Source organism: Indicator indicator, chromosome 24 (assembly GCF_027791375.1).
Source record: "Indicator indicator isolate 239-I01 chromosome 24, UM_Iind_1.1, whole genome shotgun sequence".
Lineage (NCBI taxonomy): Eukaryota > Metazoa > Chordata > Aves > Piciformes > Indicatoridae > Indicator > Indicator indicator.
The window spans coordinates 3,839,056-3,866,539 of record NC_072033.1 but is presented as its reverse complement, the minus strand read 5'-3'; the positions used below and the strand labels follow the sequence as shown (position 1 = coordinate 3,866,539).

Below are 27,484 nucleotides of genomic sequence, written 5' to 3'. Positions count from 1 at the left end.
TCCAGAAAAAACCCAGAGGGCCTTCTTGTAGTGTGACACTTGGAAAATCCCTCTTCCTTCTGCTGGGCTTGCCTTGGCCTGGCTGCAGGGCAAGGGACCAGCCAAAATTTCAGGCTGCCTGGGCCATGGAAGCTCTTGGATTCCCCACTGACAGCACCAATGTATGCCAGCAGTGAAGAAATCTCAGCCCTGAGAGTTTTCCAGCTTCAGCAGGAGACAATGGGGAAAGGAGGCCACTGGTACAGCTCAGGCAAGCACCCAGGGAGCTGTGGCAGAGTGAGTGGCAGCAATGAGTTCAGGGTGGTTTGAGCCACTGGAGCTGCTCTCTGAGGTCTGCAGGACACAAGGCTCAGGGCTGCAGCGTTACAGACTGGGGGATGAGTGGCTGGAGAGCAGCCTGGCAGAGAGGGACCTGGCAGTGCAGGTTGACAACAGCTGAACATGAGCCAGCAGTGTGCCCAGCTGGCACAGGCGGCCAATGGCATCTTGGCCTGTATCAGGAGTAATGTGGCCAGCAGGACCAGGGATGTCATCCTGCCCCTGTGCTGGGCACTGGTGAGGCCTCACCTTGAGCACTGTGTGCAGCTCTGGGCCACTCACTGCAAGAAAGATACTGAGATGCTGGAGCAGGTCCAGAGGAGAGAGACAAGAACCAGGGAAGGGGCTGGAGGGAAAGTCTGATGACAAGAGGCTGAGGGAGCTGGGGATGTTTATTCTGGAGTAGAGGAGACTCAGCAGGGACCTTATCACACTCTACATCTACCTGAAGGGAAGCTGTAGTCAGGTGGGGGTCAGGCTCTTCTCCCAAGCAACTTGTGACAAGAGGAGAGGGCATGGCCAGGGGAGGTTTAGGTTGGATGTTAGGAAGCACTTCCTCATGGAAAGGGAAATGAGACATGGGAATGGACTGCCCAGGGAGGTGGTGGAGTCACCATCCCTGGACGTGTTTAAGGGAAGATTGGATGTGGTGCTTAGTGCCATGGTCTGGTCAATGTGGTGGTGGTAGGTCATAGGCTGGACTTGATGATCTCAGAGGTTTATTCCAGCCTCAATAATTTTGTGTCATTCTGTGAGATGGGGAAGCATCATCATGTGTGTGGCTCCCTTCCTGCTGCCCTGCTTTGTCCTGGATTGTCCCAGTTGTCCCACTCCTGCTGTTAAACACCCAGGCACATCTTCTGCAGCAGCCTGTGCCCTGTCAGACATTCCCTGCTCCACAGAAATGCAGAGCCAGGCCAGAGGCCAGGGTGAGGGCACCCTGGAAAGGTGGCCCAGAAAGCAGCAGGCATCGCTGTGGGCACTGGCAGTGGGGTGCAAACCCAGAGCCACCTTATAATCCCCCTCCAGGCAGTGGCCAGAAGCCTTTAAAACCTGCAGCTCCACAGCACAGCCTCCTGCTCCCCATCAAATCTCATTGTGACCAGCATTAAGGGATTAGCTGAGCCCTGCCACCGTGCAGCAGCCAGCTCCTGGGCATGGCTCATGCCCCGCAGCCCCTGGGGGGCTCACTGGCTGGACAGCCCCATCCAAGAGTGAGACTCCCCTAGCTCTGCCCTTGGAGCTGAGCACCCCTGGAAGATGAATGGCAGCAGATATGACCTGCTCCAGGACACACCAGGTACTCCCCATGCTCCTCTGGCACTCACAGCTGTGCAGGCAGCACTGCAGAGGGTTTGTGAATGAGGGATACCCCCCATGAGGGGCACCCCCTAGGGTCTCCAGTGGGGTTTTGGAGCAGCCAAAATATGCTCCTCTCCAACATCTACCTGGTTGGCATTGAGGGGATCTCCACCTCTCTGCTTTGTGGTTTGCTCCATGCAGGGTGATGGTGGCAGGTTTGTGGGTGGCGATGGCTGATGTCCTCAGGCTTGGTTCTGGGGCTTGAAGGGAGGTACCCCAGCGTGGGGGGCATGATGGAGCAGGTGCTGTGACTCCTGGGGACAGAGCCAGGCTGCTGTGACTGCCTGCACCATTTGGGAAGTGAATTCTCAGCCCAGTTCCAGTGTTTGGCCTCACTGCCCTGCACTGCAGCTTCGGCAGGCCTGGGACAGATCCTGCCCACACACAGCACAAGCCCTGGTTCTGCTCTCTCTTTGCTGCCTGCTTCTCAGCCAGAGTTCTGCAGTGGGACTTACCCAGCCCTCATCCTGAAAGCTTAAAACCATGAGAAAAATACTTGCAATGCAAACCTCATCTGCTGCACAGAGCTGGTTCCCCTCCTCAGCCCCCTCCAGTGCTGGTCTCCCACCTCTGTGCTCAGGCCCTCGGCCCCAGCACCCACAGGGTGTGGAGGGGAGGCAGTGGGGAGGAGCAGGGTGCTGCAGGGGGATTGCAGGCACTCAGAGAAGTTTTGAGCATCTCAAGCCCTGCACTGCTGCAGCTCACAGAGCCTCATCCACAAACCACCCTGCCAGCCTCTGCTTGACCTCAGGGCACAGCAAAACCCCTGGGGCTCCTCTTGCTTGAGTCCTTCCTTGCATGCAGAGCTTGCACTGGTGGTGGGGTTCATGGGCAGCCTGCACCCTGAGCCACCATCCTGTGGGATGGGCTCCTCCATCCACAGGGAGCCACGTGCTGGGAGTTGCTCCCAGCAGATTCCTGTGCTCTTTATCAGCGGGCCACTGGTGTAGGAAAGTTCATGGCTGCAGCAGCCCGGGATGGGTTACTACAAGTGGCTCATTTCCTCGAGTCAGCTCCTTTATGGTCACCATATACTTTAATCTCTTTATGATAGCAGAGGCCAATGGCACTTGGCCTTGCAGGAGTGGAGAGGGGCAGATAATGTCTTCTCCTGATTGCAGCCATAGGGCAGATACTCAAGGGCTCGTTAGCAGCTTGCTGTGGTGTTTGTTACCGGGAGCCAGGCAGCTGGCACTGCAGCGTCCTGGCCATGAGACTCTGGAGATATGTGGAGACATGTGCTGTCCCCCATGCAGCAAACCTCACCTGGAGAAAGCTTCAGGGCAGGCCCAGCTGCATTGCAGTTTGCTGGAATTCCTGATTTCATTGCAGCTGGAACTTTTTCTTTTGTTCCCATACCTTTGCTTCCTGCTGTGGTTTTTTTTGTTTCTAGGGCAGGGGACAGGATGGTTCTGTTGCACAGGGAGTGTCCCGGCAACCATGGGCTGCAGGGGTGCAAAGCTACTGTGGACCTGGAGTTCCTGAGTACTGTTTTGCTCCCACTTACCTCTCTGGCACTTGCTGTGCTCTGGTGACTGAGGGCACTGGGGACAAGTGTGGCTCTTGGGGCACTCTGCACAGAATCATCCTGCATTAACTTGTTTCCCTCTGACTCCAGAAACCAGGATCGCTCAAACTTTAACTTGCCAACTACTCTTCACTCCATGGCCAGCCTGCCTGTCCCAGATCTGACCTGGTTCTCCCACCTACAGCAGCCTTCCTCTCTCCTCCTGCTGCTTCCCATCAGACACACTCGTGGCCCTTCCCTGAGATGCTCCCCCAGACTCCAGCTCCACAGCCAGGGCTGATTTTGCCAGCCAGCCCGCAGCAGGAAGAGAGCAGCTGGAACAGCCCACGGCTGCTGGATTCAGGGAGATGGTTTTTGCCCTTGACTTTTCCTCCTCTGGGGACACAGGCTTAGACTATCTCCTGCCACCCTTGCCCCAGTGCAACTCTCCCCCCACACCCCCAGCAGCTCTGCTGTCTTTTGCCTTAATTTCTAATGAGGGCTGAACCCGAGAGCCCCGGCAGTGACGGGAGGTCGCTCCCAGCTGCTCTCTGGTGTGTTCACCTTTGCAAAACAGAGAAAAGACATTTTTTAAAAAGCAAAACTGTTGATTTTGGCTGTTCTCCTCCTCCACCTATTGCTCCACCAGCTGGAACGATCCAGGGGCTGTTCTCTCTGTGTGTAATGAATGCAAAAAGTCAATGAAACCTGCGAGCCCTGCAGACAGCTGGCAGGGGTGAAAGGCAGAGACTTGCTTGCCAAACCATGAGCTTGGTAGGGATCTTTGTCCTGGGAAGCTGCAAGATTACTTCAGTTCCAAAGGGATCACATCCACCTGCTAAACAAGTTCTCCCCATGTCCAGATGTGAGCTGCTGAGATCTGTGTCATTCAAAATGTGTGAGTTGGTGAGGCATGGAAAGCAACAGGTGCTCACTGCTGGCAGCAAACCCTCACTCCAGAGCTGCTGCTTCTCCTCTTAAGCAGGACTTAGGCTGCTGGATTCGAGCTGAGCACCTGCCAGTGCAGACAGTGCCTGTGGCATGTGGCAAAGCCACAGCTTTTCTGGATTTCCTCCCAAACAGGCAGGAGAGTGCTGCCCTGGAAAGTGCCCAGGTCTGCACTGGGTTGGGGTCTGCATGGAGGGCAAAGCTTGCAGCACAGGGAGTTCAATGGGGCAAGTGGAATTGGCAGTGGGAGCTGCAGCTTGGGCCAAGTTGAAGCCTGTGCTGTGATGGATGAAGATGAATCTAACAAGGTCCTCTTCTTGGTCTTGGGCTCATTCCATGATGTTGCATAAAAACACAGCAGCCAGACTTCAAGTCACAAGTGCTGACCTGAGGCTCCCAGATTCTGTCTCTGAGGGCTGCAATGCAGGCAGTGCAAGCAAGCACACACCATGCTCTGGTGTCCTCAGGCACAGCTGCTCTTCTGAGAACAGCTCAGACTCACTGTCCTTGCAGAACAGCAGCTCCCAAGGGCACTAATAATGACTTCCTCAAGCACTTTTGCTAGGTAGGATATAAACCCCGCTCTGGTCCCAGGCTGGGAGGCAGGCACAGTGTTATGCTGGAGCAGTGTCTGCCTGTCCTCATGCTTGCAGCCCTTTCCCTGCCATTTTTGCACAGCAGTTAGATTTATTTTAGCTCCAACAATTGTCTCCAACATCCACTCCAGTGCTGGCTGAACTGCACTTGTTGTTTTTGGAAAGGAGTTCAAGCAGAGTCTGCTACCTCCTTTGAAGTGTCTTTTTCCCATGTCCAAAACCTGCCTTGATCCTCCATGTGGTGATTTTATGGCCTGAGGGCCTGGATAGTTTGGGTTGGTTTGGCCATTTTTTGCTAACTTTGGCATTGGTGAGAAATCAATAGCCTGAGGTGGTGGTGAAGCTGATTCTGCCACCCTAAGCTGTGCCAGGCAGCCCAGGCTGCCACTGCATGTCACAAGTTCATCAGTGACAGTGTCAGGGTCTGCTCAGACACCACCTGTCCCAAGCATCATGTCCAGCTCCAAACAGCATCTGTCCCAACCTGTTCCCCTGTGCTTCACCCAGAGCAATTTGTTGTTGAACAGGATGGTGAAATGTTGTTCTTCCCCTGGGCATGGGTCTGGCACGTGGCTGTGGTCACCTCCTGCCTCTCAGGGCTGGACCTTTCTGATCCACCTCCCTGGAAGGAGGTGGTGGATTTTTCTGGTTCACCTCCACAAAGTGTTTTGCCAGGGCAGGGACACACTGTGTGCAGCTGGCCAGGGGCAAACAGACCCTAAACAACTTCTGCTGAACCATCAGTTTTCCTGGACACTTCTCTCTGCTGCTGGGGACATCCTGGGAATGGACACAGGAGGAGACTCTCATCTGTGTGTCCCTCATGTGATTGCCCACAGCAGAGGCAAAGCTCCACCGCTTCAGCTAGGGGCTTGCTCCAGCCCCTCTGACCCTCCAGGTTCTGCCAAGCTCCTTGGAGCTGGTCACTGATGCAGGGGCAGCTCTGCTGCTGAGCCCTGGCACACAGAGGGCAGGAGTCAGAGGGGTTTGACAGCCTGGCCTAAATATCCCTGTTTACAAAAAGTCTGACAAAACATGAGCCCTTGGCTTTATCTTCCCCGTTTGGAAATAGCCCCAGAGCAAACAGACCTAAGGCACGAAGGGAGGGGGATTTCTGTTGACTCTAGAAAAAGGCTGCTCTTCAAAAACAGGAAAAGAGCTCATCCTGGAGCTGTGCAGGCTGCCTGCTGGACCCCGAGCCTTGCTCAGAGGCTTAGAGCCTGCCTGCTAATCTGTGGCTGTTGTGTGTGAGCAGGTCATGCAGTAAACTGCTCTCTGTTAATTTTTTAATGCAGAATAAACAGGTCAAGAAATGATTAGCATGAGAATAAGTTGAGCTTAATCAGGAGAATCAGAAAAGATGAGAAAGAAGAGGCAGATTGGAGTTATCAGTTAACCACACGGAGAGGCTCTGCCTTCACCAGCTCCTTTCCTCTCATTTTCCATCCCTTCTGACTCTGCCTTTCCCCCCCTTCCCTAATTTAAATGAGGAGCTCAAATTACTGGTACAAGCACAATGGAAGTCCTTGTTTCTCCTTTTCCTTTTCTGTCTGCAGTGTCTGCCCGAAGAAATTCCAGGTGGTAATGTGTCTCCTACCTGGTTATTCCCAATGGTCCTTCCCATTCCACGTGCAGAAAGGGAGCTGCTGACATTAAGGCTGAAACGTGGAAAATCCACTCTGTGCTCTGCTCAAAAGCTGTGGTGTGCTCCTGGCAGCTCCAGGGACTGAGTGGAGGCATCTCTGGGCAAGGGGAAGAGCAGCCCTCGGGACTGCTTGGAGTGGAGTTTGGTCAGTGGTCGGAGATCTATATTCTCAGATAGGCAGGACTTTGGCCACAAACTGGAATTTGAAATTTCAAAGGGGAGGAAAAAAAAAAAAAAAGGCAGAAGGGACCTTTGCATGTGTGGAGATGACTGTGCTGGGAACGTTCCCCTGGGATTTTTGGTCTTTGTCTTGTACTTTTGTCCTCCCTCCCAGCTTGCTCAGCCAAATGCTGGCAAGCTGAGCAGGTGCCCTAACTCTGGAGCTTTTCTCCTCTGGAGAGGTTTGACACCTGAGCTCATCCTTACCTCACTGGCATGCCAAGGAACCCACAGTGGCCTTGGAGCTATGAGTGGCATGAGAGGAGGTGATCTGGAGTAGAAGTTGCAAGGGGCAGTGGTGCCATCACTGATGTAAGATGAGGTTGGTCCTGCTGGCTCTGGATAGTGGCATTTCTGCTGGGGATTTATTGGGAGTGCAGAGCTTTGAAAGGGAAATGCAAACAGCAGAAGGGCCCTAGGCTCCCAGCTGCAGCCTGACTGCTGTCCATGCTCAGAAAGTCTGCAGGTGATCCCAGACTGGGCAGTCCAGTTGATGCACTGGAGCACAGGGCTGCTGTCCTGTGGCAGGCTGAAGAAATGGGCCAGCAGGAACTGCAGGAGCATAACCCACACAGGGCATTGAGAAGATGGAGCCAGGCTCCTCACAGGGTTGATGACAGGAGGAGATCAATGGGCATGAAAAGTGGAGAGAGGGTCAGACAGTGTCTAAGGAGAAACTTAGATCCTGTAAGGATAGTGGAGCCCTGCCTAGAGAGGCTGTGCAGGCTCCCTCTCTGGAGGTGTTCGACAAGTTACTGACAAGTAAAAGCCCAAGCACCCCACACTGCTCTCACAGCTGGCTCTGTTTCCAGCAGGAGTTTGGAACAGAGACCCCCAAGGTCATTTCCAACCTCAATTATCCTTTGATCCTGTAACATCCCATTTAAGAAGGGCAGGAGGAGCACTGTGAGAGGGCTCTGCTCACCTCCTGCCCTGAAGAGCCAGCAGGCAGAGCAGCTGATGGTGTCCTGACCCAGACTGCTCATTCCCCATGCCCATGCACTGAGAAGCACAGATCTGATTTGGAGGGAATCCCCTCTTCCTTTGGTTGGATTTGCCAGTCAGGGATGTATAGATAAGGCAGAATGAATGCCATGATGTGCCAGTGTGGGAAAGGATTTACTGCTCAATGGAGGAAAATGAAATAATCACTTGGCACAGACCATTTCATGCCCTGGAGCTGTCATGGTCTCCTTCACAGATATATCCTGGTGTAGGAAATGATGGGTGGAGGGCACAGAAAATGGGTACAGGAGGAGAAAGGAGAGGGCCTGAAAGCTGAGTACCTGGTCTGGGAACAACCTTTGCCTTCCAGTGGGGGTTTGCCAGCTACAAGTTGTCTCAGTCTGGAATAAAAATGGCAAAACACCTTCTGTAGGACAGCAGTGTTTGGATTAACCCAACCAGCTTGAACATCTCTAATTTCAACCAGCCCCAGGGTGCTGTTGGCTAGCACAAGCAATGACTCCCTTGGCAAGCTGTCCCAAGAGCCACCAGGCAGAGATGTCAGGGGGACACAAGGTAGAACATCTCCAGGCAGACATCAGCCTCAGCAGCAGACCATGGCTGGGGAGCAGGCAGCAGCTTTCCATCATGAGCCCATCCTGGGGGCAAAGGAAGTGCAGGGTGGCCCTCACTGGTATGGTCCTCGACCTCCACGCTGAGACAAGGGATTTGGGAGGGGGCACTGGTGATAGATGGAGGACACTGGTAGTGAGAACACAAGAGCCACCATCAGCCCTGACCTCGTCAGCCACCTAAGGCTCTCCAAACTTCCCTGCTCCTTATCTGCCCCTCTCCCATGTGCATCTCCTCTCCCGGTTCTATTCCTGGTCCTTTTAATCCTTCCTGCCTGGGGAGCAAATGGCCTTTGCAGCCCTTCTTGCTCAGCAGGCCCTGAAGGGTGGTTGTGCTGAGCAGAGCAGAATGGGTCCTGCTGTTAGGATATTGCACCAGACGCTGTGGCAAGTCCTGCACATATTTGACCTGGTGTCTGCAGCATTTATCTAATCAAAGGGATCACTGTGGCCCAGCCAGGATGGGGATGGAGGACCCTGGGACGGGGCCAAGGAAGGGGCCATGATCCACCTTAGCATCCTGATCCCAGTGCACACATCATAAAAACAGTTTTCAGCTGAGGATGGCTCCTGCTGGAGGGAGAGCCACTGGCACAGAAGTGTGGGGACCTGTGGCTCTCTTGGGAGCCCAGCCCAGGGGACTGCTTGCCCTGCAGCACAGGATTGTTCCTCACCAGTCCCAGGGGCTCTCCCCTGCACTCAGCTTCACTCAGCAGATCTGCAGCCTCAGGGCAGAAGAGCTTGTTGGAAGTGCTCTGTAAGTCAGAGTTCTGGAGATCCCTTGTGCTGCTAAAAGGTGAACAGCAAATTGTCACTAGCATCACTGTCCAAAGGCAGAGACCTTGGTGTGGCATTGTGACAGTGATGCCACCATGGACAGGGTGGTTTGGGGCACCAGTGGGGCCAGGGCTGCATTGGGGTGCCTGGGGAGCACAGATATGAGCCAACTGGGAGCCCAGATCAGCAGCCTGTGGACTGCTGGTTGGGACATCTCCGGGCCATTTTCACTGCAGAGCAAGCAGACACCAAACCACTGGCAGACATCAAACCATTGGCAGACACCAAACCATTAGCAGCTCATTCTCCTGCCCAGGACAGCCGACAGATAAATTCCCCCTTGTTGATCTTGCAATTACACTGAAACATCTGTCTGAAGCAGGGGAGAGATGTACCCAGGGCCAGATGGGGAGGAGAGCACTTGGATTAGCACAGGCAGCTCTGCCGTGCTCTCTGGTCCCTCCTGCCCAGGACCAGTGGGTCAGACCTCAGCACCCCCTGGACAAAGTGGCAGAACCCCCATCGGTACTGGTGGCAGAGAGCTGGCAACAGCTGCACCTTCTGAAGCAGAAATCCCACTGCAGAGCAAAGTTCTGTCACCTTGTAAAGTGTCTAAGGACAATTTTAAGGTGCATCAGTCAAAACCAAAATTTGGGGGGGGTGTGGCACAGGGTGGCTCCAGCAGTGGGGCAGGAGCAGCCTCAGTGATGCCCAGAGCACCCTCCAGCCCTATCCACCATGGCTACAGGGTGGGAACTGTTTACAGGGCATCCAGCCTCTGTAAAACTCAGTTTACAGGGAAGTAAGAGGAGATGTGCGTCGTTACTTTGCATAGCAAGGTGTGAACAGCCAGGCAGGCACTGACCTTCTCTCGGGGTGAGGGAGAAAAAGGAAGAAGGTGTGGGAGGGATGGGGGGAGCCTGAAAAGGGAAAGACAGGGGAGAAAGCAGCCAACGGCAGAGAGGAAAGGCAATGACAGCAGTGAACAGCAACCTTGTTCTGCTGGTGGGGTGTTTTCCAAGTTTCCCACCCCAGGTACAATTAAGACCAAGGCTGGCAGCTCAGCATCAAGGTCACCGGCCCGGGAAGGTGTTCCCGGGGAGTGCCTGCTGCTGCCTGCGCCTGGCAGCCGGGATGGGCAAAGCACCTCGAGGTTCAATAACAAACAGTCACAGGAATCACTGCAGCTCCACCAAAAACCCAGCAAGCTCAGCACTGGGCGAGATGATTAACGATTAACCCCCTGCCTCCTGCCTCCACCCCTCCGGGGAGTCCAGGCCTGGAGGCTCAGCAAATCCCTTCAGAGAAATATTTGAAATAAAAGCGAAGGGAGAGGGGCCGGAGCCAAGGCAGAGGGAGGCAGCGGGGCCAGCAGCCTGGGCCAGGGGCAGCGGAGGGGGCAGAGGACCATGCGCCTCTCCAAAGCCCTCATGGACATGGAGATGGCCGACTACAGCGCGGCGCTGGACCCGGCCTACACCACCCTGGAGTTTGAGAACATGCAGGTGCTGGCCATGGGCAGCGGTGAGTCCCCTCCGCCTGCTCCCCCGCGCCGTGGTGCGACGAGCTGGGGGCTGCTGGAGGAGGAGTGCCTGGGGCAGCCACTGCAATGCTGCCCAGGAGGGCTGGGGAAGGCGGGGGGGTGGCTGCCAGCTTGGAGGATGTGTGTGGGGGGGTGTCCTAGCAGCTCAGTGAGGGGTTTCTGCCTGCCCTGGGGAGAAATGGAGGGGCTGGTGCAACGCTGTGCTCGGGGCGGGTGGGACAGCGTCCTGCAGCCCGGACACCTTGGGGACGGGCACAAGCCAGGAGCCGGGTGCAGTGAGGGATCCCCACCAGACACTCGGCTCAGAGACCAGGCTGGGGCTGAGCAGAGGATGGGTCCCACCTCCCCCAGACCCCAGGCAAGAGCAAAGACTGGCTAAAAGCTTCTGAGTGAAACACTGCTGACAGCTCGCCCGACAGGCAGCCCAGTCCCAGAGCAGAGAGCCAGTCCCAGCCCAGCAGCAGCTGGAGATTGGCTTGCCTGGACATTTAGCACCTGGAAAAGGTGAAAAAATGATTCAGGCATTGCCCCCAGAGCTGCCCAGAAGCCTCGGCCCTTCCCCTTGCAGAGCTGGGGTGCAGGGTGGCATCCCCTTCCCTGGCAGTTCTGCAGGGCTGGGAGGGCTCAGCCCCCGGCGTGAGAAGCAAGGGGACCTGGCAAGGATAGAGGAGGATTCTCATCCCCCCAGCGGGGTAGGATCACACTTAGCCCACCAGGATTTGCACCACTGTCCCACCTGTTTCAGGACCAAGGAGACCTGCTGACTATAATGCTCAGAGATAGCAGAAGATTCCTCTCTAAGTCCCCCCCAGAGTCTCTCTAAATAGGAGGTTAATGACTAAACGAAGTAAGCCACAGAAAGCGACCCCCCAAGCCCTTTTTCTCCTGCCTGCTGTGCCACAGGCTGCCCAGACACCCTGTCCTGGGAGGGCTGTGCCAGCAGTGTGGGCTCTCCCCTCACAACCTGTGCCTGGCTTCTCTGGGCTATGGGTCTGCTCTGTCACAGCTGTGACACCATAGTGTCACTGCTGTGTAGCAACCCCTCACTAGCAGGCTCTCAGCCTCTTCTCTGCTCCTGGAGGTTGGTTTACCTACCCAGGGGTCTCAGAGCTGAGAGCAACCTCCTTTGGCTCTGCTAATGCCAATCTGGACCCTTTGATACAAGCCCAGGTCTTGCTTCCCCTCCATGTCCCTCTCCCACCCAGCAGGCAGAGGCTCCAGCACAGAGGGTCTGTGTCTTGGTCTCCCCAGACTAAAGACTCCCCAAAGCAGAGGGGCACAACAATTTTACGACAAGATCAAGCACAAAATGAAATCTGCCCAAGGGGTGGATGAGTCAGCTGGGTCAGGCAGCACCAACACCTCTCCTCCTCTGCCCAGTTCCAGGCTATGGGCAGGTTTTGCTTCTGGGGCTGCTTGGCACCCTGGCAACTGCCCACACCTCTGCCTGAAGAATCTTCACCTGCAGAACCTCAAGGCCCTGTTCTGAATGAGGACTGCAGGAGAGCTCAGCCCCTGCCCAGCTCAGCAGCTCCAGCCCAGAAGTGGCTGCCTAGCAGTGATCCAAGTTTGCCACCATCACAAACCAAACTCATCTCATTCTCAGGGAACCTCTCCAGGAGCTCCTGTTCTAACACAAGTCTCAGCTGCGAGGTCGCAAACTGAAACTCAGATATTTTTTTTTCTCCCTTTAAATCAGCCTCAGCACACCCACAGCACTGCAGCAGCTAGGAGCTCACATTCCTGACACCACAAAATAAACTTAATTGGGAAAATGATCCATTAGGCAATAATTTTATTGTGGCCTGGCTATTAGTCTGAGATGTTGCAATGCCCTTGATAACGGTGCCAGCCTTTCCTGTTCAATGTTCATTAGATTACAGCAGGATACTCTGCTAAGCAGGGGTTTATCTGGGCTGCCACAGATGCACAGGCAATGTGATCACAGGCAGGGCAGATCTTCCTCTCCTAAAAGTCCACAGTGTTTAGCTGGGACTGGGAACCTAACCTTCATTCTGGAATGATCTGAGGATCATTCAGCCAGCTGAGCCCTCAGGATGTGTTGGGAGGAAGGATGCTTTTGGAGGCAAGCTGCTCATGGGACAAGAGACTGCCAGAGCAGGCTTGGAAGGAGCTCAGGGCTTTGGGAGAGGAGAGAGAAGCTTTGCTTGGGCAGTGCTGCACACATGGGAATGCAGCTGTGTGCAGGCTGTGCCAGGCAGGGACCCAGAGGGGCAGCAAACAGACTCAGCAAGAAATACAACAGGGTCTCAAAGAATTAGAAAGACACAAAGCAGGCAGGGAAGTGAAAGGTGCTGCTAGAGCCAGGGAAGGGGCTAGTCTGAGATCCTCTGTGCCAGCTCACTGCTGAATCCTCACCAGTTCCTCCTGCTGAGGGATGGCAGGAGCAGGCTGTGCAGCAAGCTCCTCTCTCTGCAACAAGACAGCTAAAACAGCAGCCCTGCCTCAGGCAGCCTTGCTTCAGCCTCCCCTAGCACCCAGCTGCCAAGGGGAGGTCTTTTGGGACCAGCCTTTTTATAGTACCCAGGCCTCTCTCTGCTGGGTGCCAAGTGGCAGCAGCTGTGGCCCTCCCAAGATGAGAGTTAACTGTGGTCCTGCCAAGCCCAGGGACCAAAAGATTCAAGCATGGAAATCCCAGCAGGTTTCTATGGCCATGCAGATCCTGGGTGTCATTTGTGCATGGGAATTCCACTGAGGCAGGGGAATGTGCCTGTGCTGGTACAGGAAAATGTACACGGGAGGGGACAGTGACATCAGCTGAATTAAGGGCTGAGCCCTTCAGCCTTGAGGTTTGTTTGGCTTGCTGGAGGGGTTTTAGTGTAGGGCTTGGATGGTTTCGAGTCTTTCAGGTGTCCTTTCTGACAGAGGCTGCTGCAATTCCCCATCCTCCCACAAGAGCCCTGCAAGTGCCAGCCCCCCTCAGTCTGTGAGGCCTGTCAAGACACTTCAGTCTCGTTGTGGTGGGACTAGACTCTAGAAGATGGCCAGAGTACAGCCTGCTCCATGCTAGACACCATCCTTTCTTTCTAGGTTAGCTCCATCAGTTCTTCCTTGCCCTCATGAAGTCATTTGAGTTTGTTCTGCATTTAAAGCTGGAGCTGCATGCCCAGCAGAGAGGTTCTCCAGCAAAGGGAGCTGATCACCTCACTTCTTTAACTGCATTTGCTCAGGGCTGACCCAGGCCCTCTCAGTGCTGTAACACAAACCCCCCTCTAACAAACCAGCTGCTCGCCTTGAGCTGTAAAGCCTCTGCTTCGGGTCTGCACCAGCTTCTGCTCTCCGTGCTACTGCAGCCCAAAGTGTCTACAGATCCCTCAGGCATTCTAGCTCTGCTCTGTGACTCATGCAAATGAGTTTCCACTTTGTCTGAAGGCCTTTAGGAAGAGCTGCCTCACCCTGGCACACTCAAAAGTGCAGTGAGAAAACACCTGCAGCACTCACCTCTCCCTGCACACCTCTCTGACATGCAGCCTGGCTCCTCCAAAATCAAGTCCAACACTGGAAACTGAGTTAAGAAATCTCAGGGGTCTGTTTCACTCTCTTCTTCTCCCTGTGTCCCTTCCCAAGCAGACACATCTCCATCAGAAGCAGCCAACATCAACACTTCCAGCGGCATTGGGGTGAGCGCCCTGTGTGCCATCTGCGGGGACCGTGCTACGGGGAAGCACTACGGAGCTTCCAGCTGTGATGGCTGCAAGGGCTTCTTCAGGAGGAGTGTCAGGAAGAACCACATGTACTCCTGCAGGTGAGGACAGAGGGGACAGAGCCCTGTGCCTGAGACAAAACTGTCCCTAGGAGCTGAATGGCAAAGTCCTCAGAGCATGACAACATAGTCCTTCATCTTCTTCATCCTCCGTCACTTTCTCTGACCTCACACTAGCTGGGAAGGGTCAGAGACCACTCTCACTCTGGGACTACCCTCCAGTCATCACCAGAGAAAGACTCTGGGAGGTCTCGTCCCATTCTTTAGGTACCTTGTGTCCTTGGTGGTAGCCCACAGCTCTCTGGTGCTATCAATGGCTGTGCCCTGCTCTGAGCAACCCACTGGCAGACAGTCACAGAGGGAACCAAGGAATCTCAGAGGGAAGCAAGGAATCTCCAGCTCAGAGTGTGTAAATCACTTGGGCTTTTGGAGTCAGTTACTCCTGGTGGCCTGACAGCCACTTGGAGAGCACGAAGATCAATGTGACTCTAAAATTTGAGTGGCAGAAAGACAGCCCAGGTTTGTGGGTGCATGTGAAGCACAGTGTCACCTGCACCCCAGGGTTATTTAAACTGGCTGCCCAGGGAGCTGCCTGCCCACAGCTCCAGTGAGAATGCCAAGCTGCACAGTTCTTTGGAGACTGTGCTACAAAAATGCTTAAAAAGCTGCTCTCAGGCATCCGTTTGGACAAGTCTTAGCTTGGGGCTTTACAGAGCATGTTAGAAAGAAGTCCTTTTAAAGATGCAGGGCTCCGTGGTGCTGGGAGCCCTTTCCCAGCTCCACGGGCCTTTGTCTTTGCTTTGCAAACTTGACCAACCAGCAGTAAACCAGCAAATTTGCAAGTGAAATTCCTGCTGCCACTGGTCCCCAGGCTTGTGCTGCAGGCAGGAGACACACAAATGGGAGATCAGTGTTTGCCCTGCCATGTGTGATGGCTTTGGTGGTGGTACAAGCATGGAGGGAAGGAGCTGCTTGCTTCCCGAGTCCTCTCTGATGTGCAGGTGGCTGCAGAGCTGTTTGCACACCAGCAATGCTGTCCAGAACCAACCTGCTTAGATCCCCACACACAGCTCTGGAGAGATGCAGGGACTTACACCCACTTCTTAGCCTTGCTAGATCAAGAGCAACCTTCTACCCTGAGTGAATGCATTCTCCTCCCTCCTAAGCTGGCTCTGACCCTCCTAGTTCACATTTTTAACTTCACTGGGACTTGCTAGTCCATCATGAGCATTCTGTGCCTAGTGATTAGTGAGCCTGAGCTCCTGCCTGGGACTGTGAGGCTCCAGCCCATCCTTATTGAACATCCAGAGGCAGATCCAAGTAGTGAAATGTTCAGTGCAAAGAAAAAGCCTCAAGTTAAAGCAAACATGGAAATGGCACAGGCTGGGGCTCCTTTCTCAGAGTGAACCTCTGAGATCCTGCTCTGAGCACATGTTGCTGCTTGGGGCTGTGTTTTGTCCTGCCTTCAGGCTCAGACTCGCTGCTCCTCACACCTCTCTTTCTCCCCAGGTTTAACAGGCAGTGTGTGGTAGACAAAGACAAGAGGAACCAGTGCCGCTACTGCAGGCTGAAGAAGTGCTTCCGAGCAGGGATGAAGAAAGAAGGTAGGTGATGGGGTGGCCTCCCTGTGCTCCCCCTGCAGCAGCCACTCAGTGTGTTTGAGGAAGTCCTTGCAGCCCAAGGACAGTCCCTGCCATGCACATCTGAGCCCAGCCATCTTAGCCCTGTCTTCCCTCCACTCTGCTCCCTTGTGCACACATCCAGGCCCCCGTCACAGCACGGTTTAAGGAGTTTGGGCTTCCAGGCAGGAGCCCTACATGTGCTCAACCTACCTACTCCCACCTGGGTGAAAGCAAGCAGCCATCGTTCCAGCAGCTGAGGGCAAGGAATGGTGGCACTGCATGTTCCCAAATTCAATTTCAGGGCCTCTCCTCAGGGCACTTCTCAAAGTGCCAGCAAAGACAAGCCCAGGAGGGTGCTGCAGGGCTGTGGTTGTGTCTCAGAACTGCCCACACCTGCACACATGGATCACACTCAGGCCTCTGCAGCTCATTCTTGCTCACACTGATGCACATCACCCTGCTCCCACACAGCAGGGCACCAAGCAGCTTGCTGCTGCTGACCTTGCTAATGGCCCTGTCTGTGGAGGGACGGTCTGCCAGAAGCAGCCCAGAGGAGCTGCCTGGCACTCCAGAGCTCCTCCCATTGATGTCTGCAAGGGGACAACTGGAAGGTGTTTGGCCTTGCTGCCCCATGTAGAGAAATGAAACCCTGTGCTCCTCCCAGTTCACACCCCCTCAAGAAGAAACTTAGGAGAAAAAGGGGCCTTGAAGACAAGAGGGAAAGACCAGTGGTAGCTGGGTGGCTTCCCCAGAACCCCCAGCCTGCAGGAACACCTCGGGGCAGGAAGATTTCTTCCCTGTTAAACGAGGGGCTGAGGTGTGGCGAGGAACTCGGGGAGGGGGGTGCCTCTTTCTGAAGAACAGAGGAATCCTCCTGTCCCTGCTCATCCCAAGCCCAGAGCCTGGCTGCTGTCTGTTAATGTTCAATGGAAGTTCCATTAGGTGCATGACCAGCTAATACTGAGCAAACATTTGGAAAACATCATGGCGTGACTGAACTCGGGGGCCTGCTGCTGATAACAAGCAGCATAACCTTGAGAGCTCCTATTTACAGCCGCTGACTGCAGGGCTTTTCTCCAGGCACAGCCTCCTTATTGCTTTTTATCAGGAGGATTTATACATGGAGAAGGCATCAATCCAGAGAGCCACCAGCTAAGGCAGGGCCTGTTCTGCTTCCCCTGCCATTGATCAATACCTTGTTTGAGCAGATGGCTCTGCGTGGTGTGGCAGGGGTAAGTGACAGCCAGGCTGTCACAGGCAGAGCTGTCCCCCCCTCAGCACTCCTGCTGCTGCTCTGGCTGCTGCCACCTCTAGACTCAAAGCCCTGGTCCTTCCCCAGAGCAGAGCAAGCAGGGAGGTATGCAGGGGTCAAACCTGTCCTGGGACTCTCATTATGATAAGGTATGAGAGGGCTCTGTTGCTCTGGATAGATAAACAGAAGCTGTTCTGCACTTCCTTCCTTATTGTAGTTAGAAGGAAGTTTTCCAACTGTACCTACCCAGGGCAGGAGCTTCCCAAAGAGAGCTCACAGAAGTCATATGGACAGACAAACAAGCTGTGCAGATACTCAGCTCCTCCATTCCACACCTAAGCTGTGGGCTCATGAGCATGGCCAGCATGTCAGACCCCATATCCTGATTTCAAAACGTCAGAGCCAGCTCCTCTGGAAGGAGCCTTCCCCTTGAATTCCACAGGCTCTGAACCAGGTGCCTGGCCTCTGAACTGACCCCATCCCACAAAAGCAGAGCAGAGCCGATATGAAAACAGAACTCCAGATGTAGGCAGCTCTTGCAAGGAGCCCATCACAAACCAGACACAGCTGCAGCTCCACGCTGCCAGGCCGGGGGAGCAGCCAAGGCAGGGGGGCACTGAAGGGCTGCGTGGGCTGCTGGTGGGCACTGCTGTGCCGCAGCTCAGCCAAGGGCTCTCTTGCAGCTGTGCAGAACGAACGCGACCGGATCAGCACCCGCAGGTCAAGTTATGAAGACAGCAGCTTGCCCTCCATCAATGTCCTCCTGCAGGCAGAAGTCCTGGCACAGCAGGTAACTCCTCCTCCTTCTTTCACAAGTGCAGAGGCACTGGGTACTGACCTGGATAGCAGAGCTGGGTGGGTATTTAACAGCCAAGGCTTCAAATTGTCATCTTTTCTCTAAGTGACTTACCTGCCAGCTGGGCTCTGGCTTTCCAAAGGCATTTGTTCCCTAAAACCTTCCCTTTAATGTTCCTTGCTCCAGAACTCAGTAGTACATAATATAACAATAATCTGTTCTGCACACAGAACCCCCAAAATTGGCTTACCCCAGCCCCAGAGGATTTATATACCCTATAAAATGCATGTGGGTGCTGCTCCCAGAGGGGTGAACTAATGGGGCCTCAAGTCTCCCAATCTGCAAGGGAAGGACGTTTCTGAGGCTCTGAGTCCCTCAGTAGCAGCCTCTGTAAGGCTGGAGCAGGGTCTGCTGATAAAAACTACAACCATGGACAAATCCAGGGGTGATCCTGCTCTCCTGCAGGGCACACAGAGACTCATTAAACAATGAGGCTCCAGCAGGGTAATTGGTAACTTTTCTGTGCCCAGCTAATTAGAACCAGATACTGCTGAGGAGCTGCTTTCTCCAGGATCTCGGGTCACTCACTCAGAGGTCTTTATTTATTTGCTAAGCCTTCCGGGCCCTCTGATTAGGGTAATACATGGTGAGGCTTTTACAATCGTATTTATTCAGTAACAGCTCCAGTGCTGGAAGCCTTCCAGGTAGTGCAACCTGAGAGAAAAGCATGCAGGTGGCATCTGAATCCTGCTTCCTTGGGGAGGCTGGCAAGGTCCAAGGTGAAGGTGCTTGCAGGCCCAGGACAGGAAGAGCTGCTGCTGTCCAGAAGCAGGGAGGGCAGGGGCTGAGTTCATTGCACACAGGAACAGGAGGATCAAGCAGGGGCTGAGGGCAAACCTCGGGATGAGTTGGGTCAGCAGCCATGCGTTGAGAGCTGGGCAGCAGCCTGGGGAGATGTTGCCTGTGTGTGACAGTTCTTGCAGAGCTGTCAGGCTTGTCCTTTGCAAATGCAGTGGCCCCAGTTTGCCTCTGCAGTGACAAATACTTCACTGTGTCCAGAGCACGGCCTGTGTCCAGCATGTTTGCACATGTGCAGCCGTGCCACAGCTTGCTGTCTCTGCAGCTCACATTGGGCAATGGCAGTTACTGACCTGGTGCTCATGGAAAACAGTGTCACACCTGGAGAGCTGCCTTCAGCAGGCTGCTTGTGCTCCTGCTGACTCAGACAGGAGAAGCAGAGCCTGGCTGTCTCCTGCCAAAAGCAGACAGGACAGGTCTGGGCAAGCACCAGCTCTGGATCAAGGTGGAAGAAGCAACAGTTCTCTGCCCTTTGGTGGGATCCAGTAGCTTAAGCAGCTATGCTGAGTGGATGTGCCCTTGATACTGGTAAGGCTGAGCACTACATGAGCCTCACTGTTCCCTCTTGGATCGTGACTGAGCACAGTTATTCAGTGGAAGGAAGATCTTGGCTTAAGAAACATTTCTCTTGTGGACCAAGAGGATCCCCAGCCTCAGCTCTAAAGTTTTTCATGTTCACAGACCCCCCACAGGCTGATCTTAATTTAAATGAGTTACACTGGGCTCCATGTTTTGAGAGCAGCAACAGAAAAAAAGCAACTGCAGGTGTTGGACCTAGCATCAACCCACAGACCAGGGAGCGTCCTGCCTGCATTTCCTCTGCAGCACTGAAAGCTGAAGGGTCCCTTCTCTCCCTCCAGATATCATCCCCAGTTCCTGGGATCAACGGAGACATCCGAGGGAAGAAGATTGCCAACATCTCTGACGTTTGTGAATCCATGAAGCAGCAGCTGCTGGTGCTGGTGGAGTGGGCCAAGTACATCCCTGCCTTCTGTGAGCTGCCCCTGGATGACCAGGCAAGTCCCCCCTCCCCCTGGCTCAGGTGAAGGTGGTGGGGAGCTGAGATATGCAGATGTGCATTTTGTTATCCTGGCTGCTGCAGCTGATTGGGAGCAGCATCCATACAATGCCAGCACAGCCCATTTGCACTTGCAGCCAATCAGCTGATGAGCACAGGCCTGATAAGGCTGAGCTGGGTGTATTATCAGGTGAGCATTTTGCATGGGGCTGGCAGTCAGTTGTTTATTAATTACAGATCATGCAGCACTTGGAACTCCTCAAGTGCTATACAAATGCTCAGGGCAATCAGACCTAGCAGGACAGATTTGTAGCCTAAGGTCTGCTCAAGATTTAAACCCAAACCTGCCTTTCCAAGCTTTCTTTCTGCTTCTGGCCTGGGGATGGGTTTGTGTCCACTTTCCTAGTACAGAGTTATTGAAGCTCAACACTGGTTTGCTCCCAGGGCAACAAGAAAATCTCTCTTCAGGGTTTAAAAGCAGGAATATATCAGCATTTGAACAAAAGTTACTCAAATTACATTTGCCAGTTTTCTACCCAAGAGGGGCACAGGGGGTTGATATCCTCTATAAGACTGCAGGGGCTCAGGCAGCCTCAAAGATACACCAGGAGAGGTCTCCTGTGTAAGTCTACATTTCAGAGGACTGCAGCAGATGTTGCAGGAGATGATGTGTGCCCAGCCTTGAACAGCACATGTGGATGGGAGGGAGCCTCCAGGGGGAAGGGGTAGCACTTCTGGCAGGGGACAGCACAGGTCCTGCCACAGGTGGGAAGTTTTTTCCAGTTTGCCCAGTGTACAGCCACAAAAGCAGCATGTGCTCTCTTCAGCTAGGATCAGTCTCCAGCCCTGCTGACCTGAGGTAATCTTTCTATCATGAAGACAAATGGTATCTAGACAGCAAGAGTACTCAGCTGATCAAAGCCCCCTGAATCCTCAATCCCAGCTCTTCAGGAACCCCAGGGAACTCAGTGCTGTTACCACAGGAGTAGATTTCCCCCTTTTCCATTGTGAGCAGGTGCTGGATTCTTCAAAAGAGTAAGAACTCTGTTAAACTGCTAAGGCAAATCCAGCTCCAAAATGTGGATACCAAACTGGACACCAATGGCAAAGTGCCAGACATACAGCAAACAGCTGCAGCCCAGGGGGAGCTTGCCCAGCTCTACACAACCCACTGCATCCTCATGCTGTTTGCCATGGAGGCAGAAGACCTCCTGGTTAACATCTCTGCACAACCCAGAACCTTCACATGAGCCCCTTTAACAGCTGTGGGGCTGCAAAACTTCTTAGAGGACAAAACAAAACCTAGAGATGAGACTGGCTGAGCCCTGTCTTCCCATTAGGGAGAGGCTACTCTCAGCATGTTGCACAGGCTTCTCCTGACTGAAAGAGGTCTCCTGGTATGACCTCCTTAAGCTGTTCCCAGTCTGTTCCAAAAGGCTTGAGAGAAAAGTCTGTGCTGCCTTAAAGCTGACCAGTCAATGCCACCCATGCTTCCCAAGGATGGTGAGAGAACAGAGGCAGCAGATTCTCAGGGGAGGGCAGGAGGAAGGAGAGAAATGCTAGGGAGCAGGGCTGAAACACCTGCATGCAAGGCCATGCCCAAGGGCCCTGAGAGCCAGTCAAGACATGTCCAGTGGGAGCACTTCACAGAATCACAGAATCAATAGAATGTTAGAGGTTGGAAGGGACCTCTAGGGAGGGATCATTGAGTCCAATCCCCCTGCCAAAGCAGGATCACCCAGGCTAGTCCACACAGGAATGCATCCAGGTTGGCTTTGAAAGTCTCCAGAGGAGGAAAATCCACAACTTCTCTGGGCAGCCTGCTCCAGGGCTCCAGCACCCTCACTGTAAAGAAGTTTCTCCTCATGTTGAGGTGAAACCTTCTATGTTCAAGTTTGCATCCATTTCCTGCTGGAAAATCCACATTTCATTGAAGTGTTCCCTGAGGATGACTCAGCTGTGCTCTGGTTTTCACAGGAAGGGGCACACCCAGCCCTTGTTCCTCCTCTGTACCAAAGTGTCCACCCCTGGGTTTGGGGCAGCAAAGCCAACACATCTTACAGTGAAAAAGCTCTGCTTTCTTCTGCAAGCACCAAACAAGAGGGGCTTGCCTTGCTGGAGGAATTTAACCCTGCTCATACAAACTAATGGTGGCTCCAAGCTGGGCTTTCTTGAGCATGGTATTTATCTGTGAGGGCTTTGTTCCTCCTTTGGACCTTCCACCCCTCTCAAAGTCTCACCAGAGAGGAAAGCTCAGTTTTGTGCAGCTCTGCTAATTAGAAGCAGGCACCCACCCCTGTTTGCATGGTGAGAGGCTAGGTCTTGGCACACAGATGAAGCTCCTCCAGCACCAAGTGTGGTGTGTGCAGTCTTTTTTTTTTTTTTTTGCAGGGACCTCCACTCTGTTTATTTTGCATCACTTTTTCCACTCCTTGCAAAAAGAAAAAGCCCCCCTCTCAGACATCAGCAGCTCCTGTACCCAGAGCCCTCCTCCATGGGTGAAATTCTCCTGGCAGTTCTGGTAGAACAAGACTTCTCCTGGCTGAGGGATAACACACTGGACAAGGGGACCATTCCCATCAGGACACTCTCTTCAGAATCTCTTCATTAATGTTTAATTGTTGGGTTTTTTTGCAGCAGAGGCTCCTGGCTGGACATTAAGAAGCCTTTGTGTCAGGCTGTCCAATCGTTAACTTCTGATTCTGCCTAAATCTTTGAAATTTTTAACTGAAGGAGGGCAAAAGACTCAGAACATTCTCAGGAGCCACTGGAGGGTGTAAAATGAAACACTTCAATCATTAACATCAAGGCAGAAAAACATGCCCGTGGCTTCCCTGGCCCAAATGCCTGCTGCTGGGGAGGGAGCCGTGGCCAGAGGGTGACCCCTGTGTCACCAGCTGTGATTGCACAGCAACTGTCCAACGCAGTGGACTGCTCCCCCCACCTCCCAGGCTGGAGCATGGTCCCTGGCTCTGCACCTGCTGGGAGCTGTGGTGTCTGCAAACAGCCCACTGTGAGCATGTCCCACTGCTGCCATCAGCTCACACTGACACAGACAGTCTTGCTCATGATATGTGCTGTAACCATGGGATGTCTCAGGTGCTGTCTAGCAGCTACTGGTTCTACTGGATTTTTAGCTATTCACAAGAGTGCATAAAGGAGGCTGCTTTCTGCCTTCTTTCTCTGACTGTGGCTGGAGAGGAACCCTGGCTCCCCACCCCTGAGTGCAGCACAGGGGCACTGGGCTTTCTCTCTTGCTTGCATGAAATCACAGCTGTGGCTCTGACTCACCCAAATAACCCTCCCCTGCCCTTGCAGGTAGCACTGCTGCGAGCACACGCAGGGGAGCATCTGCTACTGGGAGCTGCCAAGAGGTCCATGGTGTTCAAGGATGTCTTGCTGCTAGGTAAAGAAGTGTGCTTCTGCTCCTGGCCCATCTGCTTCTGTGAAGCTTCCCTGCTGGGGTGAAGGAGAGGGGCGTTCAGCGTTTGTTTCTTGCAGGGTGATGGTTTGAGTTCTTCTGTATATTAGCAAGCCAAGGCCACGGCATGTGGCAGAGTTGGGGACCTTTGAACATTCACATTGCCCCCCCCCCAGGTTTGTGTAAGCAGGCTGTGGTGTGAATGAGAGAAGGCCTCACTCCTCGGTGTGTCAGTGTGAGCTGAAATTCCCCCCCCCCACCGACAATAACCAGGCTAGCTCAGTCTGGAAGCAAATGAAAGCTGTATTTACAAGCAAAATCTACAATCTATGATGAAATGCAATGAATATGTACAAATATACAAAATTCACAACATTTACAAATATATACAATCAATAGAAAGACACAACCAAGCTCCCTTTGCTTCCCCCCAAAGGGGCCTCTCTCCCAGGGGCCTCCCCCCCAGACCCCCCTGGCAGAAAGCAGAGTTAGCTAAAGCAGAGAAGTTGTTAACTTAGCTCGCCAAGGTCTGTGTTATCTTCAGCTAGAAGAGAAGAAGAAACAGCAGCCAGACAGCCCAGCAACTGCCCCCACTGCAGAATGCAGAGTGCCCAGTGCCCCACTTTGAGTAATAGTTCTTAAACATTTCTATCTATCCAATGGAAGTGTTTAGAACAATCATTATTTTTGCTTTCTTACACCCAGTAGTGACTTATTTACACTCTTTCGCTTTCTCTGCTTGAACTTTGCAAAGAAAAATTAAAGAGACAGTTTCAAACCATCACACTCAGCCAGCTTGTCCTTGCTCGAGTGACTCTGGTGTGAGGAGAGGCAACACAGGGCAGCATTTCTGGTGTGCCAAGCCAAGGCAGGGGCAGAGGAGGAGCCTCCACTCTCAAAATGATCTCAGCATTGGTTACCTGGGGTTTGAACTCCTTGCCCCTCCTGACAAGGCAATGGTGCCTGTGCTGCTTGCCCAAAGGGAACGACCACATCATCCCACGGAACTGCCCCGAGCTGGTGGAGGTGAACCGCGTGGCTGTGCGCATCCTGGACGAGCTGGTGCTGCCCTTCCAGGAGCTGCAGATAGACGACAATGAGTACGCCTGCCTGAAGGCCATCATCTTCTTCGACCCAGGTATGCTCCAGCTCCCTCAGGGTCACCATCAGGGGGGACTAGTAATCACAGAATCACAGAATTGTTAGGGTTGGAAGGGACCTCAAGGATCATCCAGTTCCAACCCCCGTGCCATGGGCAGGGACACCTCACACCACAGCAGGTTGCTCACAGCCACATCCAGCCTGGCTGCAAAAACCTCCAGGGATGAGGCTTCCACCAGCTCCCTGGGCAACCTCTGCCAGTCTCTCACCACCCTCCTGAGGAAGAATTTCTTCCTAACATCCAATCTGAATTTACCCATTTTTATTTTAGTTCCATTCCTAGTCCTACCAACACCTGATACCCTAAACAGTTCCTCCCCAGCTTTCCTGTAGGCCCCCTTAACATACTGAAAGTCCACAGTATGGTCTCCTGGGAGCCTTCTCTTCTCCAATCTGAATAACCCCAACTCTCTCAGTCTGTCTTCATAGCAGAGGAGCTCCAGCCCTCTGCTCATCCTTGCAGCCCTTCTCTGGACATGCTCCAGCACTTCCAGATCCTTCTTGTAACAGAGGCTCCAGAACTGGATGCAGTACTCCAGGTGGGGTCTCACCAGAGTGGAGTAGAAGGGGAGAATCACCTCCCTTGCCCTGCTGGCCACACTTCTCTTGATGCAGCCCAGGATGGGATTGGCTTTCTGGGCTGCAAGTGCACACTCGTCTGGGTTATGCTGATTAACACTGCTTCTGAGCTGTGGAAATGCTGCCTGGTTGCCTCTCTGGGCCAGACTGTTCTTGGAGGGAGGGGAGAAGGCAGCCTGAGCAGAGCCATCCACTGCAGCAGACAACGAGCAGACAGCTCCCCTCAGTCTGCACCCAGATGCAGGCTGTCCCTGAAGGGCAAGCTGCCAGAGGAGCAGCCTGTGCAGCTGCTCTGTGTGTTGTTTCAGATGCCAAGGGCCTGAGCGACCCCTCCAAGATCAAGCGGCTGCGGTACCAGGTGCAGGTGAGCCTGGAGGACTACATCAACGACCGGCAGTACGACTGCCGCGGCCGCTTCGGGGAGCTGCTGCTGCTGCTGCCCGTGCTGCAGAGCATCACCTGGCAGATGATCGAGCAGATCCAGTTCGTCAAGCTCTTCGGCATGGCCAAGATTGACAACCTGCTGCAGGAGATGCTGCTGGGGGGTGAGTACCTGCGCCTCCCACAAGAGACCTCTCAGCGTTCCCTGATCGCTCCCCGGCTGAGAATCAACGCAGCCATTGGTTCCTACCTGGAAAGAGACAGCCCACAGGCGGGTCAGCCCTTGCCTCACACAAAATCCTCTCCCTCTAGCACTGGGAACAAAGGGTGCCCCATGTCTGCTCACCTGAAGAGCTGCATTAGCTGTGCATCTCTTCATGGGAGGTGTCCCCAGCTCTCTGCACATGGACAAACTTTGCTGTGCCACCCCCAGACTCCTACCAGCCGTTGTACTTAATCCTCCTCCCTGTCAGAAAGGAGTCACCAAAACAAAAGGGTCTGAAAGCTTAGAGTGTTCCAGATTTTCTGGTGGGAGCATCCAATGGGACAGAACAAAATGAGAAGTTGCCACTGTGCTCTTCTTTACGTGGAGGTGTGACTCAGCAGGAGAGGAACATAACCCTGTGGGAGAGGAAATGCAGGGAGCAGGCAGGGGTTAAGGAGCCCAAGGCACCTGTGGAGGTAAAAAGGAAGGGTGTGCTCCAGTCACACCAGCTGGTCCTGCACAAAGCCTTGGACTGTCCCCTGAACTGTCCCCTTTTGCCCCAGAGGCATCTAATGCCCTGTGCACGTTTTCAGGCTCATCAAGCGAAACGCCGCATGCTCACCACCCCCTGCACCCTCACCTGATCCAGGAGAACCTGGGAACAAATGTCATTGTGGCTAACACAATGCCTCCTCAGATGCACAACGGGCAGATGTGTGAGTATCACCTGAGAGGGCAGGGCTCCACCATGGAGAGCTTTCCTGATTGCCTGCTGAGGTTGTTTCTACCTCGCAAGGACATTTCCATGCAGGAGAGTGTGTGAGAAATTCCTATGCAAAAGGAGGAGAAGACAATGAAAGTGGTGGGTGAGATTAGATTAGGACAGACTGACTAATCCCACACGATGTTCCCTGGCAGAGTGTAGCTTTTGCAAAGCCCTTAGGGGATGAATAATCCCATCCAGTGCCTGCTGAAATCAGTGGAAGGCTCCGCTCCCCTAGCCTGGTTCAGACACAGCTCACTGCCCTCTGCAAAACAGGGGAGTCTGGGGCCACCACTTGGGAATTTGGGCTGAGATCACCTCAAGTGACCAAATAAAAGTGGCCATTCCAGCTCAGAATGCCACAGGTCCTCTCATTTGATGTTAGTTATTGTGGTTCTTCCAGGGCATCTGGCGATGCCTTTGCATCCAGTCTGCCTTGCACACCAGCCACCGGGAGCAGCGGTTTTGCTGCAGAGCCTCTGCCTTGCTCACACATGAACCTTGCACGACTGAGGACAGACCTCAGTGCTGTCAGGGCCATGAGGCCCTCTCCTAATTATGTTTCTCTCTCTGTAGCTACTCCAGAAACTCCACAGCCATCTCCACCTGCGGGCTCAGGACCAGAGCAATACAAGCTGCTGCCTGGAGCCATCGCGACTGTGGCCAAGCAGCCCACCTCCATCCCACAGCCTGCCATCACCAAGCAGGAGGTCATCTAGCGACCTGCACAGCACCTGGCCTTGGTTAGAAGACCCTGTGGGAGAAGAGCCCAAACTGACTCTGTCACTGTGAAAGGAGAAGCCATCCCAGAGGTGCTTGGGTGCAAACGCACAGGCTTGGTTATTTGACTGGTCCACCACCATCAGAAGCTGTCCTTCTGCAGACACGGACAGCATGTGCCATGGGCAGCCCCAAGTCCTAGAACCAAGGCTGAAGCCTTCCTGAACCCCTCAGTCCTCAGGGACAGACTTCTGTCTCCCTCTGCGGGGAGGTGGCAGGGACTGGCTGGGGACAATGCAGCTGCCTGTTCCCCCATCGCCACCTCTCAGCATTGGTAGGTACACACCAGACCCTGTGAACTCTGTGCTGTGTGAGCAGAGGGCTTCCCTCCTGCAGCCATGCCAGCTCTCCAGACAGCCCCCAGTCCAGCCAAACTTGATGGAGATGGAAGCTCCCTTGGGAGCATAACAGCAGGTGAAGAACGTGGGTTTT

The 27,484-nt window shown here is 53.9% G+C and overlaps 1 protein-coding gene across 4 annotated transcripts; it reads left to right on the top strand.

The window, feature by feature from the left end:
- Positions 1–10,358: 10,358 nt before the first annotated feature.
- Positions 10,359–26,991, top strand: HNF4A (hepatocyte nuclear factor 4 alpha). 4 transcript variants are annotated; one of them, XM_054391843.1, is made up of 10 exons: positions 10,359–10,470; positions 14,084–14,258; positions 15,726–15,820; positions 17,774–17,880; positions 19,605–19,760; positions 23,081–23,168; positions 24,166–24,321; positions 25,232–25,468; positions 26,103–26,225; positions 26,849–26,991. In XM_054391843.1, the coding sequence occupies exons 1-10, from the start codon at positions 10,359–10,361 to the stop codon at positions 26,989–26,991; spliced, it is 1,392 nt and encodes a 463-aa protein (XP_054247818.1). The 4 variants fall into 4 exon arrangements, with proteins under 4 accessions (XP_054247818.1, XP_054247817.1, XP_054247815.1 ...); XM_054391842.1 differs by having other exon boundaries at positions 10,359–10,473; XM_054391840.1 differs by having other exon boundaries at positions 10,359–10,473; positions 26,103–26,229; positions 26,808–26,991.
- The last annotated feature ends 493 nt before the right edge of the window (positions 26,992–27,484 follow it).